The 14352-nt window shown below is 36.7% G+C and overlaps 1 protein-coding gene across 1 annotated transcript in view; it reads right to left on the bottom strand.

The window, feature by feature from the left end:
• Positions 1-9276, bottom strand: part of LOC132560264 (gamma-aminobutyric acid type B receptor subunit 2-like) — a 40517-nt gene extending 31241 nt beyond the window's left edge. The window contains exons 1-2 of the mRNA XM_060224926.1: positions 9214-9276; positions 8926-9063 (exon numbers count right to left, since the gene is read on the bottom strand). Of these exons, the coding sequence (XP_060080909.1) occupies positions 8926-9063; positions 9214-9276 (201 nt within the window). The remainder of the gene's footprint in view (positions 1-8925; positions 9064-9213) is intronic.
• Between the last annotated feature and the right edge of the window lie 5076 nt (positions 9277-14352).

Below are 14352 nucleotides of genomic sequence, written 5' to 3'. Positions count from 1 at the left end.
TAAACTTAATGTTTGCATGGAATCAGCTTAGTCATGGATATAAAACAGGAACAACAAGGGCCCCGGATCAGAACCCTGGGGAACCCCTGCTGTGACATGCTAAGGAAGAACCGTTATACCCATACACATTAGGTTGTTGCCTGTTGCTTAAAAGAAATTTCAGTCAGGATAGTACCTTTCCTTCAGTTCCGAACTGACGAAGCTTGAACAAAATACCTGTTTTCCAGACATTCCCAAAAGCTTATGACAAGTCACAAAACTCGACACAAGAGTAATCCTAATTTTCAACAGCCGAGACAATATTATGATACAGTTCTATTAACTGGTAGACTATTTAGTGACATGGAAGGAATCCAGATTGATACTAATAAAAAGTATCATTGTCTCTACCAAAATTAAAATATGCTTAAACACGCATCTTTGTATAATTTTAGACAGACAACACAATAAAGAACTTGGTTTATATTTAGAAGGATTATGATAATCTCCCTCTTTGAATAATGGTACAAGATGAGCCTTTTCCTCCCCGAGGGGTAAACAGCATCTCTACCAGACCTGTTAAACAACATAATAAGAGGCTTAGAAATTGTCCATGCGTTGCTTTCAGCCTACGACGGCTAATCTTGCCTGTACCAACAGCCTTTCCTTTATCAAGACTGGATAAAATATCTTCGTTTTCGTGTTTGCCAAAGCTGGAGAGTTTGGGCATTTTCTTAGGCCGTTTGGTAAAGTGGCATTGGAATCGTCGGTAAATGAAAGAGAAGTGAAGTAAGTATTCAGGACTTCAACCTTTTCTTGGTCACTATATGCCCCTTTTAGAAAGCCATAAATGATATATTCTAAAGGAGGAATAGAACGAACAGGAAATGAGAAAAAACTTTTTAAGAATTTGGCAGAAAGCAACAGGATTTTCATTTTTTGTTGTATGGATATGTAATTCGGAATTATTAGAGAAGTCAGTCATGGTTTTCTTTTTTCATATTATTTACTCTGTTTCTCAAACTTTTAATTCTTTTCATTTTTCAATGTATAGATATGTGATTCGGGATTATTGGAGAAGTCAGCCATAGTTTTCTTTTTCATATTATTTACACTTTTCTCAAACTTTTTATACTGACCAATGTTCAGGGCGTTTAGAGCGTAATGCTTTTTTTAAGTCTTCGATACACGCCACGACAGCGTTTACGTAAAACCGTATCAAACCAAGGTTTGTCAGAGTGAAGAATAGTTACTATTGAGCTTATTGTTTAAGACACTAAGTTCATGTGCTCAGAATTAATAGTTTTATGTAATACATAATCCACTTTTATTTTAAAGTGCGTTGACTTGGTCCAATATTTAATGGAATTGGAAAGAAGAATATTGCAAAGTGCGTTAACCTGATTCAATTTTTAATTGAGCGAACATTGATTCAGGATTTGCACCGTCTTCAAACTTGGTGTGGTCAATGTCTTATGCAGTTCAATCCTGCTAAGAAAGAGACAGTTATCTTCTCCTCTAAACACATCCTAGATATGCCAAATTTGGTGTGCAATGGAGAGGCGATGGAGATCAACGACTCAAATCTTTATTTAGTAGTAACTCTTAGTTATGATTGCAAATAGGAAACCGCATAAACCAAAGTTTGTAAGTCTACTGTCAATATCATACATGTAACATGTATACGGCATGTGCTGGAATATGCCTCGTGTGTTTGGGATGGATGTTTGAAACACTTGTCCGACTCCCTAGAAAAAAGTTCAGTTAGAAGCAGCTAGAATTGTCTCTGGTCTAACATCCATGGCTTCTCGCGAGTTGTTGTATACTAAAACAGGTTGAAATCCACTCAGACAGAGAAGAGGGGAATCAAAGCTTACTACATTCTACAAAATGTATAACCAAAACGTCCGTCTGTACTTATATACCCCCTAATAGGCGTGACTTAAACATGGAGTTAAGGAATCCAGACAACTATCAAGTCCCCTGAAGTCGTCTGGATATTATGAAAAGGTCTTTTGTTCCGTCGTCTATAAATTTGTGGGATAATTTAGACAATTCTACTAAATCGGCTGTATCACTAAAACATTTAGAACCAAACTTCCCCGCATACATTCTTCAGTTCATGATTATTTACATTCCAGTAATCGATATACTTTTTGTTATACATGGCCGCATTAGACATCAATGTAGTGGCTTGCGTTCAGATTTATATAGGGTTGGCATTTGCCAATCCCCGAATTGTCGTGGTGAGGGTATTGAAGACGCAAGTCACTGTTTCATTACATGTTCATTATTTTCTAATTATAAACGCATATTGTTTGATACTTTGTATGATTTAGACGTAGATTTTAATATAGAAACTACCTTATGAGGCGACAGTGATGTTTATTTATATGAAACGTATCGTAATATTGTCAGATCTGTTCAAAAGTTTATATAACAAACAAAGCGCTGTATTACTACCTGATGCTGAACTGTTTGTAGTCGGCACTGAATTGATAGAAGTCTATATAATATCTTTTTTCTTCTGTTCTTTCTATAATCTCATCGATGAAATGATTCAAACTTACAATTGTACGTCTACGAAATATATATACTAAAAGGGTAAAGAAACGCAGGGTGAACTTTAAACCAGAAATTAAGTATGATATCGGGCTTCATTTAAAACGAAATTTTGTATACTTACAGATAAATTAAAGCTTAAAAATGTCCAAAGTCTGTATTTTGCATCTGACAATTGGTTTAGAGGTACTAACGATTAAATTGAATGGACTCGTAGGATTTTGAAATTGAAATTGAAATGAGTCGTCAATATCTTGTGTGTCCGCCGTTTGCTGTGGTCACGGCCCTTATTCTTCTGGTCATAGAGTTCTTTAAAGCGTTAATCCGTCTTATGGGGATGTTGTCCCACTCTTCAATCATAGATCTGGTCAACTGCTCTCGAGTAGCAGAGGGTGGCTGGCGCTTTCGAACCTGTCTATCCAACTAGTCCCAAAGATGCTCGATCGGGGACAAATCAGGGCTATATGGCGGCCAATCTAGTGGTTGAATGTTGTTGTTGGCCAGAAAGACTTGGTAAATCCTTGCTACGTGGGGCCTAGCATTATCCTGCTGGAGGGTTAGATTATGCTGCTGTAAGAAAGGGATAACATGGGGTCGGAGGATCCCATCTCTATACTTAGCTGCTGTTAAATTGCCATCAATAACAACCAATTGTGATTTTAACCAGTGTGAGATTCCTTCCCGCACCATTACTGAACCGCCCCCAAACCTATCCCTCTCTACAACGCAAGCGTCTGTAAAACGTTCGCCACGACGTCGGTAGACACGTTGACGGCCGTCAGATCGATAAAGACAGAATCGAGACTCTTCCGTGAAGAAAACTTGTCTCCACTGCCTCAGTGGAAACCGTCGTGGAGCATGTGCAGCGACCCAGGCCATACGAGGACGTCGAGCAGGGGTAAGGTGTGGACCTACGTAGGGGCGACGTGCTCTTACACCAACTTCTCATAATCGATTCCTTACAGTTTTTGAACTTATAGGACACCCATGATTTCCACGAACATAAAGTGCACTCTCAACGCGCGGACATCCGATATAGCGATCCTGACGTCGTGACGTTACGCGCGGACATCCTGACCTAGGTCCATTCGCCCAGTTTCCCGAAGACGTCTTACAAGACATTCTATGGTGGAAACATTAACACCAAAGTGCCTAGCAACCTGATTTTGCAGCTGTCCTTGCATCAGCATCTGAATGGCCTGACCCCTCTGAACTTCTGTGAGTCGTGCCATTCTTAAAACGAATCAAATTCTCAATTAATTTAGGGAAGCAGTTGGACTGTATAAAGACTAGCGAAGAGTGACTTGACCAACGCTGCACGAGACCAGAACAACACGGTGCACGAGATTCTTGGTTTTTCCTTCCTCCATTTACCAGAGCTGCGCACTGTACCGTGACTAAATTTTTGATACATGACAAGGTGTAATATGACCTAATTATTCAATTCACAAAGTTTCACTTTATTTGGAGAACGCGTTTTCAAAATATCGGAATAAATATTACCCTGCGTTTCTTTATCCTTTCAGTATATTTCCATGTTTATAATATAAATATGCGTCACGTGCAGTATATCAATTATTTGTAATTTACTCATGGAGAGGAGTTCATAAGTTGCTAGAATTTGTTTTTGATCCATTTATCTGTTACTGATAGTAATATCAAAGCCTATGCATAAGTTCTGTGACAAACCTTAATTTACATGGTGAGTAAATTCAGAACAACAGGTCTTATTCTCCATGTAGTTTTTCTATCCTCCTGATCAGTCTTTCCTTTGTTCATAATTTGTTAAATTTCCGGTATTATCGTGTCGCTTTTGAAATGCCTTTGATAAACTAAAACGATTCTTTAAAGGGAAGACAGGATTTTTGCCGGTATTCAGGTTTCCTATAACAGTAAGACCCCTCACGGCTTCCACTCGCGTCATCAAGAGTGAAAATAAAAGTAAAAGAAGTTTATTCTTTATGAAATAACGGATATTAGCTTGGTCGCTTGGTGTTTTTCCACAGTATTCTGGCTTCTCATAAACTGACATCTCCCTGTTTGTTAACAACGGTATTTAGTACTGAATGACTTGTTTTCTAAAGACACAAATTTCGATAAATCGAACGAAAAGTTGTCGGTCCCTATAGCTATCAGCAATACTTGTAAATTAATCATCATTCAGACTTACGAATAAACTAAAGGTAATACACCTTTAAGTTACCGAGCAAAATCTACCATAAAACCAAAACATGAAGGACGCCACAGGCAAATACAGTTGCCCTGATGGCCAAAACCGATGTTATGCTAACGGAAACGATTGGATGATCAGAGTAATAGCATTACTAAATAGTTGCTTTAGGTAAAGATAATAAATCCAATGTTCCGTTCCCTAAAATAGCTTTGGATGCTGACGCAATTTGTCAAATCATCTAAATGATAATTGTCAACTTGGTACAGTACAAGCAATATTTCAAATTTCCTTCGTATTAAGGAGAGTGTATCGATTTAATTATTTAGATTATTATTGCAGTAAATGATATTAAATTATGTAGACGTGATGGACGGCTGAGAAGGTATTTAGGATGTGCTGAGAACAGATAAGGAATGTTCTCGGTATTTCATTACAGCAAATAAACACTTCAAGATAGACGAGTGCGAACGTGTTTACGAGGCACACATAATCATCCCAGAACATCATGCCGTGTTAAGTGGTCATATCGCTGTGAAATCAAGAATTATCTAATAGCAGAATGTAGCTTGATATAGAAAAATTGATTTTAAATTTTATCTAAATCCCATATTTAAATCTGGATCATGTGTTTTTGTTTGAATACATTTTTATAGCAGTGCGTCGAATACGTTCTTCAATTCCATTTCAAATATTTGATGCAAATATTCTATTTTTAATACGTTTCTAATTAACAACAATGTTTGAGATAGACGGATCACATTACGTTTTGATCAAACCGGTATGCAAATCGTATTTGGATGGAGAATTACGTCACGTGGTGTATTTCTGCTCGGAAATATAGCGGGGAATACGCCATACTCTTGGTCACGATTCTGTAGTCTATCAGGGACAGTTAATGGCCATGTTATAGTGTGTTCATGCATAACGGTATAATTACATTATTATACATTAATTGTATTGTAACCCAATAATGTCGGTCAAGACAGCACCAGTTTTGCTCCTTCACCAAAATCCTTCCTGATCTTATTAAGCTCTGATGACCATGCTCTATTATGTTCTGTTATATAAGTCCCACTACCAGTGACCCCGCTCTACCATATAAGTCCCACTACCAGTGACCCTGCTCTACCATATAAGTCCCACTACCAGTGACCCTGCTCTACCATAGAAGTGCCACTACCAGTGACCCTGCTATACCATATACGTCCCACTACCAGTGACCCTGCTATACCAGGTAAGTCCCACTACCAGTGACCCTGCTATACCATATAAGTCCCACTACCAGTGACCCTACTCTACCATATAAGTCCCACTACCAGTGACCCTGCTATACCATATAAGTCCCACTACCAGTGACCCTGCTCTACCATATAAGTCCCACTACCAGTGACCCTGCTCTACCATATAAGTCCCACTACAAGTGACCCTGCTCTAACATATAAGTCCCACTACCAATGACCCTACTCTACCATATAAGTCCCACTACCAGTGACCCTACTCTACCATATAAGTCCCACTTCCAATGACCCTTTTCCGATATAAATTTCTCACTAACTGTTATCCTTTACAGTAAGAAATGTACACCGTGTACCAAACACGCTTACTTTCACTTAATTAACTTTCAAATGTATTTATTTCTACATCAGATACCTCACAATTCTTTGAAAATTTATTCCATGTTTGTTTAACTGAATCACCGGGAAATAGAATTCATTTAAAGCCCGCAAAATGTACAGAAGTATAAATAAATCTTACTTCTCACAAACCTTTAATACGGGACACGCGAATGTAGAGAGATGTCTTTTATCTAATAAAAAAAAACGAACTGTTGTTGTGTGATGTTCTTTCACGGAAAGTATTAGTGAATGGCTGTGTTCTGCCAGAATCAATAGACATGTTTAATTCTATCCTGTTTTTAACATCTATTACTCAACACTAATCCAAATACACAATGTATGTTTATTTCTCGCGTGTTTAAAGGAGTGAACATGATGTGCAATGTAAGTAGGGGTGCCAGAAAAGAAAAGCCATTTCCTTTCTCCGATGTGTAATTGTTTGGATTATGTGAATTCTACACATGCCCCATGACTAAATATAAACATCATTACAAATGCAATGTACCACAGATTTTAAGCTTTCTATTTATAAGGTTTTCATTTTCTTTAGTTTGGCGTTTGATTTCCTCTCAACATATCTAGAATAAGACCAAAGCGCTAGGGTCACACTTTAACAATGAAATAGGCAATTGTGGGCAGATCAATAAGTCTTTTCTTCTCAAATGTGTGATAGAAAAAAAGGCGGAAAACGTCGCAACACTTTCAACTACAGGGACTCCATAATTGAGGCTTCGTAAAATAAATAAAACTGATTTCTAACCCGAACATACTTGTTTGCTGGATTCACTGAACATTGAGCAGCCATGACTTTTTTGTGTCTACCTTACGGAACATCGTGCAGAAGACCTGCCGCATCTGATAAAGAGCAACTGGGGTGCAGTTTCTCACCGAAAACATGCATATTGTAATCAAGACAACAAAAAAGACAGTCCGTAACTCAGCACCCATAGGAACAAAATCCTTCCAAATAAGCATAGAACCATAGGTCTTGGAGTGTTATCTGATGTTATATAGTCCAATGTTTTACCATACGAGTGGGTATATATAGATATCTAGAATTGTTACCTGACGTTTCATTAATCTGATATATTACCATTCGAGTAGAGATAGAACCGTAGTTCTAGGATTGTTTTATTGACTAAGATATCGCGGATTGCTTTATTGACTAAGATATCGCGGATTGTTTTTATTGACTAAAATATCGCGGATTGTTTTATTGACTAAGATATCGCAGATTGTTTAATTGACTAAGATATCGCGGATTTTTTTTATCGACTAAGATATCGCGGATTGTTAATATTGACTAAGATATCGCGGATTGTTTTATTGACTAAGATATCGCGGATTGCTTTATTGACTAAGATATCGCGGATTGTTTTATTGACTAAGATATCGCGGATTACTTTATTGACTAAGATATCGCGGATTGCTTTATTGACTAAGATATCGTGGATTGTTTTATTGACTAAGATATCGCGGATTACTTTATTGACTAAGATATCGCGGATTGCTTTATTGACTAAGATATCGTGGATTGTTTTATTGACTAAGATATCGCGGATTACTTTATTGACTAAGATATCGCGGATTACTTTATTGACTAAGATATCGCGGATTGTTTTATTGACTAAGATATCGCGGATTACTTTATTGACTAAGATATCGCGGATTGTTTTATTGACTAAGACATCGCGGATTACTTTATTGACTAAGATATCGCGGATTACTTTATTGACTAAGATATCGCGGATTACTTTATTGACTAAGATACGGCGGATTATTTTTTTGACTAAGATATCGCGGATTGTTTTATTGACTAAGCTATCGCGGATTGTTTTATTGACTAAGATATCGCGGATTGTTTTATTGACTAAGATATCGCGGATTACTTTATTGACTAAGATATCGCGGATTGTTTTATTGACTAAGATATCGCGGATTGTTTTATTGACTAAGATATCGCGGATTATTTTATTCACTAAGATATCGCGGATTATTTTATTCACTAAGATATCGCGGATTGTTATATTGACTAAGATATCGCGGATTATTTTATTCACTAAGATATCGCGGATTGTTATATTGACTAAGATATCGCGGATTATTTTATTCACTAAGATATCGCGGATTGTTATATTGACTAAGATATCGCGGATTGTTTTATTGACTAAGATATCGCGGATTGTTATATTGACTAAGATATCGCGGATTGTTATATTGACTAAGATATCGCGGATTATTTTATTCACTAAGATATCGCGGATTGTTATATTGACTAAGATATCGCGGATTGTTTTATTCACTAAGATATCGCGGATTGTTAATATTGACTAAGATATCGCGGATTTTTTTTATCGACTAAGATATCGCGGATTGTTTTATTGACTAAGATATCGCGGATTGCTTTATTGACTAAGATTTCGCGGATTGTTAATATTGACGAAGATATTGCGGATTGCCGTACTTAATTGATGGATCATATACATTGTACAAAGACTATTAAGTAAGATGTATGAACAATTCTGAGTGCGGATGAGGTGACATGAATAGATAATTATTTTAAATATGTTTAGCGCCTTTATGCGAATAACTTACAAGAATTAGGTTCCAGTAAGGCACAATTTCGGCGAGGGTTTCAGTAACCTCCGAGCAGGCGCTGCCAATTACCATCAATATTCTGGGACGTCTATATATCAGGTCATAAAAGGCATCGGTCCCCACGCCGGGATCACACTGAAAACAGAAACCATAAAAAAATGATAAAATTAACATTCTTTATGAATTAGTATATAAGTGGCAGTATTAATTATCTACTAAGTTTTGATATCTGCTGATAAAATGACACAAGTGAACTGTTATTATTATTATATAGGATATACATACATGAACAGACTTAATGGCGATCTTAGAGATGGTAAACTGTAAAGGACTAAACCTAAGTAACATTTTAACGATGCTTAGATTTTTATTGAACTTATCTGTTAAAACTCACGACCAGATGATTACAGTACAATCAGTTTTATTTTAGATTTTTGCAACAATTTGGATTGGTATTGTATCGATCGATAATACATTAACATGATGCGCAATTTAGATATAAAATTACATGATACTTAGTAGGTACTCTGTTGTTGAACTCTGTAGAAGCCGGGAAAGGAAAGTGGAATAGGCGGACGGTTCCGTAACAAACATGAATGTTTTTGAGAGTCATTCATACAAATTAGATATGTGTACCATGCTGTAATTATTCACTTTAATGAGGTGCTCTGGTATCACGGAATATCCGTGATCTAGAACCTTAAATGTGAGAGACCTGATGAATATTTCTGGAGCAGTGTGGTAGACGTTAGGCTATATTGTAAACAAGGTGCCTACGTCCACACATCATTGTTAGGAAATCATGTTTGGTAAGATAATTAGAAAATCTTATTTTTTTCCTTTTTTCATTGACAATATCTTAATTAATAATTACAAAAAATGAAAGTGCAAATTTGTGTCTTTCTATATTATTTTGGTATTTAGTAATCATTGGTTTTCATATACACGCTCTGCAACGTACAGCATGGTACTCGTTACGTCCAAGATTGTGGTGGTACTGTAAACATTGTTAATGTTTTAAGGTTTGTCGGTGAAACTGTTCCAGTTACTTTAAAACTATTTGGCGTAAAAAAGGCAACTCACTAAGTTTATTACTTACAGACTTCGTTCTAAATTTTTAGTTTTAACAATTCCTATTCCTCAATTCTTAAACTCTTATGTATTTTCAGCAGGAAGCATAAAAACTACAAGTATCGTTTTAATATTAAGATTGTAAGAACTTTAAACAATAACCATCCCCCGTCAGACCACAGGGCATGTAGTCATCAGCCCAGAGTTAACCTGAACGGACAGCAGACTACAGGGAATGTAGTCATCAGCTCAGAGTTAACCTGAATGGACAGCAGACTACAGGGCATGTAGTCATCAGCCCAGAGCTAACCTGAATGGACAGCAGACCACAGGGAATGTAGTCATCAGCTCAGAGTTAACCTGAATGGACAGCAGACTACAGGGCATGTAGTCATCAGCTCAGAGTTAACCTGAATGGACAGCAGACTACAGGGCATGTAGTCATCAGCCCAGAGCTAACCTGAATGGACAGCAGACCACAGGGAATGTAGTCATCAGTCCAGAGATAACCTTAATGGACAGCAGCCTGCAGGGCATGTAATCTTCAGTCCAGGGTTTACCTAAATGGACAGCAGCCTGCAGGGCATGTAATCTTCAGCCCACAGTTTACCTGAATGGACAGTAGACCACAGGGCATGTAGTCATCAGCCCACAGTTTACCTGAATGGACAGTAGACCACAGGGCATGTAGTCTTCAGTCCAGAGTTTACCTGAAATTAAGACCGACTAAAGTGAATAGTCATGAAATTGACGCTGACATGCAGACATTGCTAAGCTTTATGAGATGCGCCAGTATTGCTTCCAGCATAACCATGATACTTTATAATTAAGGAAATCTCCACAGACTCGGTGACATCGGATGAAGATATTTCACCATATGATCACCTGTGTTTCTTTAATACCTGGATATTGCTCACACTTTTAACACCAGAAAAAACATGATGTGATAAGTTAACTTCGATTTTCCCAATAACATGATAAATTTCATCAAGTAAACCTCTTTTGGCATCTCCCTGTCCTGTAGGAGGGTCCTCCGTAAAGTGCCAGCTCTAAACCTCGGGATAATTACACAAGCTGATAAATAACATACTTCTGTGGATAACAATCCATCACTATACAAGACATGTAGTAGATATATTATTCATAAGTATCATACTTGATGTCGATAATAGAACACATGGGGGTCTTGAGTTGGGATTTAACGGGTTTTTTTTCTAAACGTTGCACTCTGTTACTCTTGTATTAATTGCAGGTACGTGTATTTCGGAATTTGTCTCCCCCTCTTCTCTAAGGTACTGATGTATTGCAACCTACTTTATGTCAACTTCAACCCGAGGTCGGGCCTACATCAGTGAGATGTGGTTTGCTAAATGTACAAATTAATCAATACATTTAAATTAATTGAAGTTGCCATCAATGGATTTAAAGGAATCGAAGTTTTCTCTTCGTAACATCTTTGCCCAGAGGCTATCCTGTTTCCAATCACTGCCAAATAATGAGATTAAGACGGGTGAAACTCTCATAGGGACGTGATATGGAAGGTTCTCATGGGTTCTATGTATCCATTACAATATCTAACATGACTCTGAGATGGGAGGTAAAATGGAACATACTTACATTGTTAATAATTTTAAATGATTCCACCGTTTAATTGTTGATGGAAAATGACGTTCGAAGTTGTTATAACGTGTCCATTTTTTTAATTAGAAAAACATGCTTAAACTAAACAGACATATCCTGCATTGTTCATCGAGATCAAAGTGAGATCTACAAGATCTGACGTACCTACATTTTTCATCAGAGAACAAAGGTGAGATCTGTAAAACAGATCTAACACATGCCATACTGTTGATCAGAGCAGATCGAAGGTATTGAACGAGGTGGTGGGTGTCACCAAGGTTATACCAAGATCTTACCATGGAACTCGTAATCGGTGTATTTTTCACAAAATACATCCCATAATAGTTTACATGTAGGTCTTCGTGTCGTTGTTCATCTTTCTCTGAAAAAATAGCTCGTAACCGAAAAAGGAAAGTATTCTTTTTGTTTGGAATGGGAAATGGTAGATTTTAGTGTAGTGACAGAAAAATCAAATGTTCTTATACAAGTGTATAGGAATATTTTTTAGGGGAGTATGTTCAAGACTAGTAAAGTTTTTCAAAATCCATGTATTATAAGTAAGCAACATTAGGACTGTACGATGTATCATCGATTTGATAGTTCTTAGAATGACAGTAAGGTGCTAGGATACTGTCACGGTTAAACAACTTGACGAGCTATTAATCGAATGATGATAATATGAATTCTAGTTCAACTTAATAATCCATTATAAACGAGAAAGGTCCGTATTTTCAACCTTTACTGGTACTTTGCGATATTATAAAATTGGAGTACGATTAGCTGGTATTTCGGCTTCCATTGATGATATGTAAGTGGGATGTCCTAGGTTATCTATTAAGCCTAAAACTAATGTTATTCATTACCCACAATGCCCATCGATCGATCAGACACTCGCTATGACTAAATTACCCCCGTATTCCATGTAAATACTGATACGGCGTCATTGCATCATTATATTCTCAATAATTATACCCTGTAGAGTCTGCACACTGTCACCTCTATTTTATAGGATAGTAAAGATACTCCATGTAAATGTTATTTTTATTTTTAACAATACCCCAAGAATCTTTATATCTCATTTATATACTGATATTATATTGATTTACTTCGTATGTTTAATTATAAGATACAAGCAATATATTGCATAATTTCCAAAAGGAGTGCGAGGATTTATGAGCCAGGAATACGGGGAAGCATCATGCAATTTTGATGCAATGTGCTATCGTGCACGTCACGTGTCGTCAAGTGATACTGACGGATGGACATGTCACGAAAAGGGCCAATTAAGTTGCATGTCAATATCCATATCAGCGAAGAGATTGGAGGGAAAACTTGTGATAACAGCAAACGTGTTTTATTTTTGAGAGTTGTGGAAGTGAAAATTGCTTTATTGCATATCCTTTGGTAGATTTATCATGTCGGAGAAAATGGGGGATATGAAGTACTGACTATCGATTCTAGAAAGACTAAGTAATGGCGTATTTGCTATCATACTTTGAAATCATCAATTAAATATATCTGATTATCATTCTTGAATATATTTTTAGGAACTATCAGTATAAATCGAAGTAATAAGTATCGACACACTGCAATAGACAGGATAGTCGAATACTGATTCACAAACGCTGGTTATTGACATTGAAGCACATAAGGTAACACATGTGTACCTTGAGTCGGAAACCTTAACTAAGATTGCTAAAAACAATGATAGTACATATTGATAAAATTTTGATACATTAGACCAGGCAATAAATTGTACTGTATCATAAAGCTGTTTCGTCCTTTTGTTCTTCTAGGAAATAGTCAGTGATGCTAAGGGACTTACTTTTGAAACTAAAATGGCTTGCTATAACTTAATGTAAACCATATTGCGTCGTTTTTAAAACGGCTTACAGTAATGTACATGAAACACATGAGCTATTGGTACCATTTCTATTTATTTTCTTACTGGTATAGATTATTATCAACCGATTAAATATCTTGGTATACCTGAGTCATTTGTGAACTAAATTTGAAATAGATTTAATTTCATTGTTTTGGCATCCTTGGCAATTTCTTGTCATTGCTTTGAATACGTTTACTTCAGATCATAGAAGCAACACGCCCACTATCTACAAACCTGGTGAGTACAATATTTTATAGTACTGACAGCATCAAGTGGCATGTTTTTACCTGATTAAGCAATATTGTGTTCTGAGTATAGACTGTACGTGTCTCATGATCAAATGAAATCATACGTTTTACATAAGCTAATCTTCTATTAATAACACTGTATTCTAATCAGAACTAGATTAACGCCCAATGCCTTTTATTTGTGTTGGCGTAGGGATATGTATTGTATATTGAATGCTGTTATTGTTTTGATGGCCTTTGATTATCACACATGAGATTGGATATTTATGGAACGAATTATGAATGTTTCAATATTGCAAGCTTCAGTAGATATCAATATCAAAGAGGAACTCATGTATCTTTCTCGGCAACATCTCTACGTTATCCCAATTGCGATAAAACTGTTCCTAATATGTGATAATACTTGAGTTTGCCTATGTTTATGTAACGTTGCTGCTGTCCTTGAAAACGTAGAAGACAAATGCCCTTTGAAAAAGACCTAATGCTATCCCTGCGCGTTGTTTCAGTGATGAAAAACCCCTAGTTTTATTACTAAGCAGCCGACGAATATATATTTGTCACTAATGAAGACACCTAATTGGCTGTTGAGAATGTTTTTTA

The sequence above is a fragment of the Ylistrum balloti genome, unplaced genomic scaffold (assembly GCF_031769215.1).
Source record: "Ylistrum balloti isolate Yb309-2 unplaced genomic scaffold, AGI_CSIRO_Ybal_v1 Utg371040, whole genome shotgun sequence".
Classification (NCBI taxonomy): domain Eukaryota; kingdom Metazoa; phylum Mollusca; class Bivalvia; order Pectinida; family Pectinidae; genus Ylistrum; species Ylistrum balloti.
Note: the sequence above shows the minus strand (reverse complement) of the source record. Positions and strands in the feature narration are given on the sequence as shown.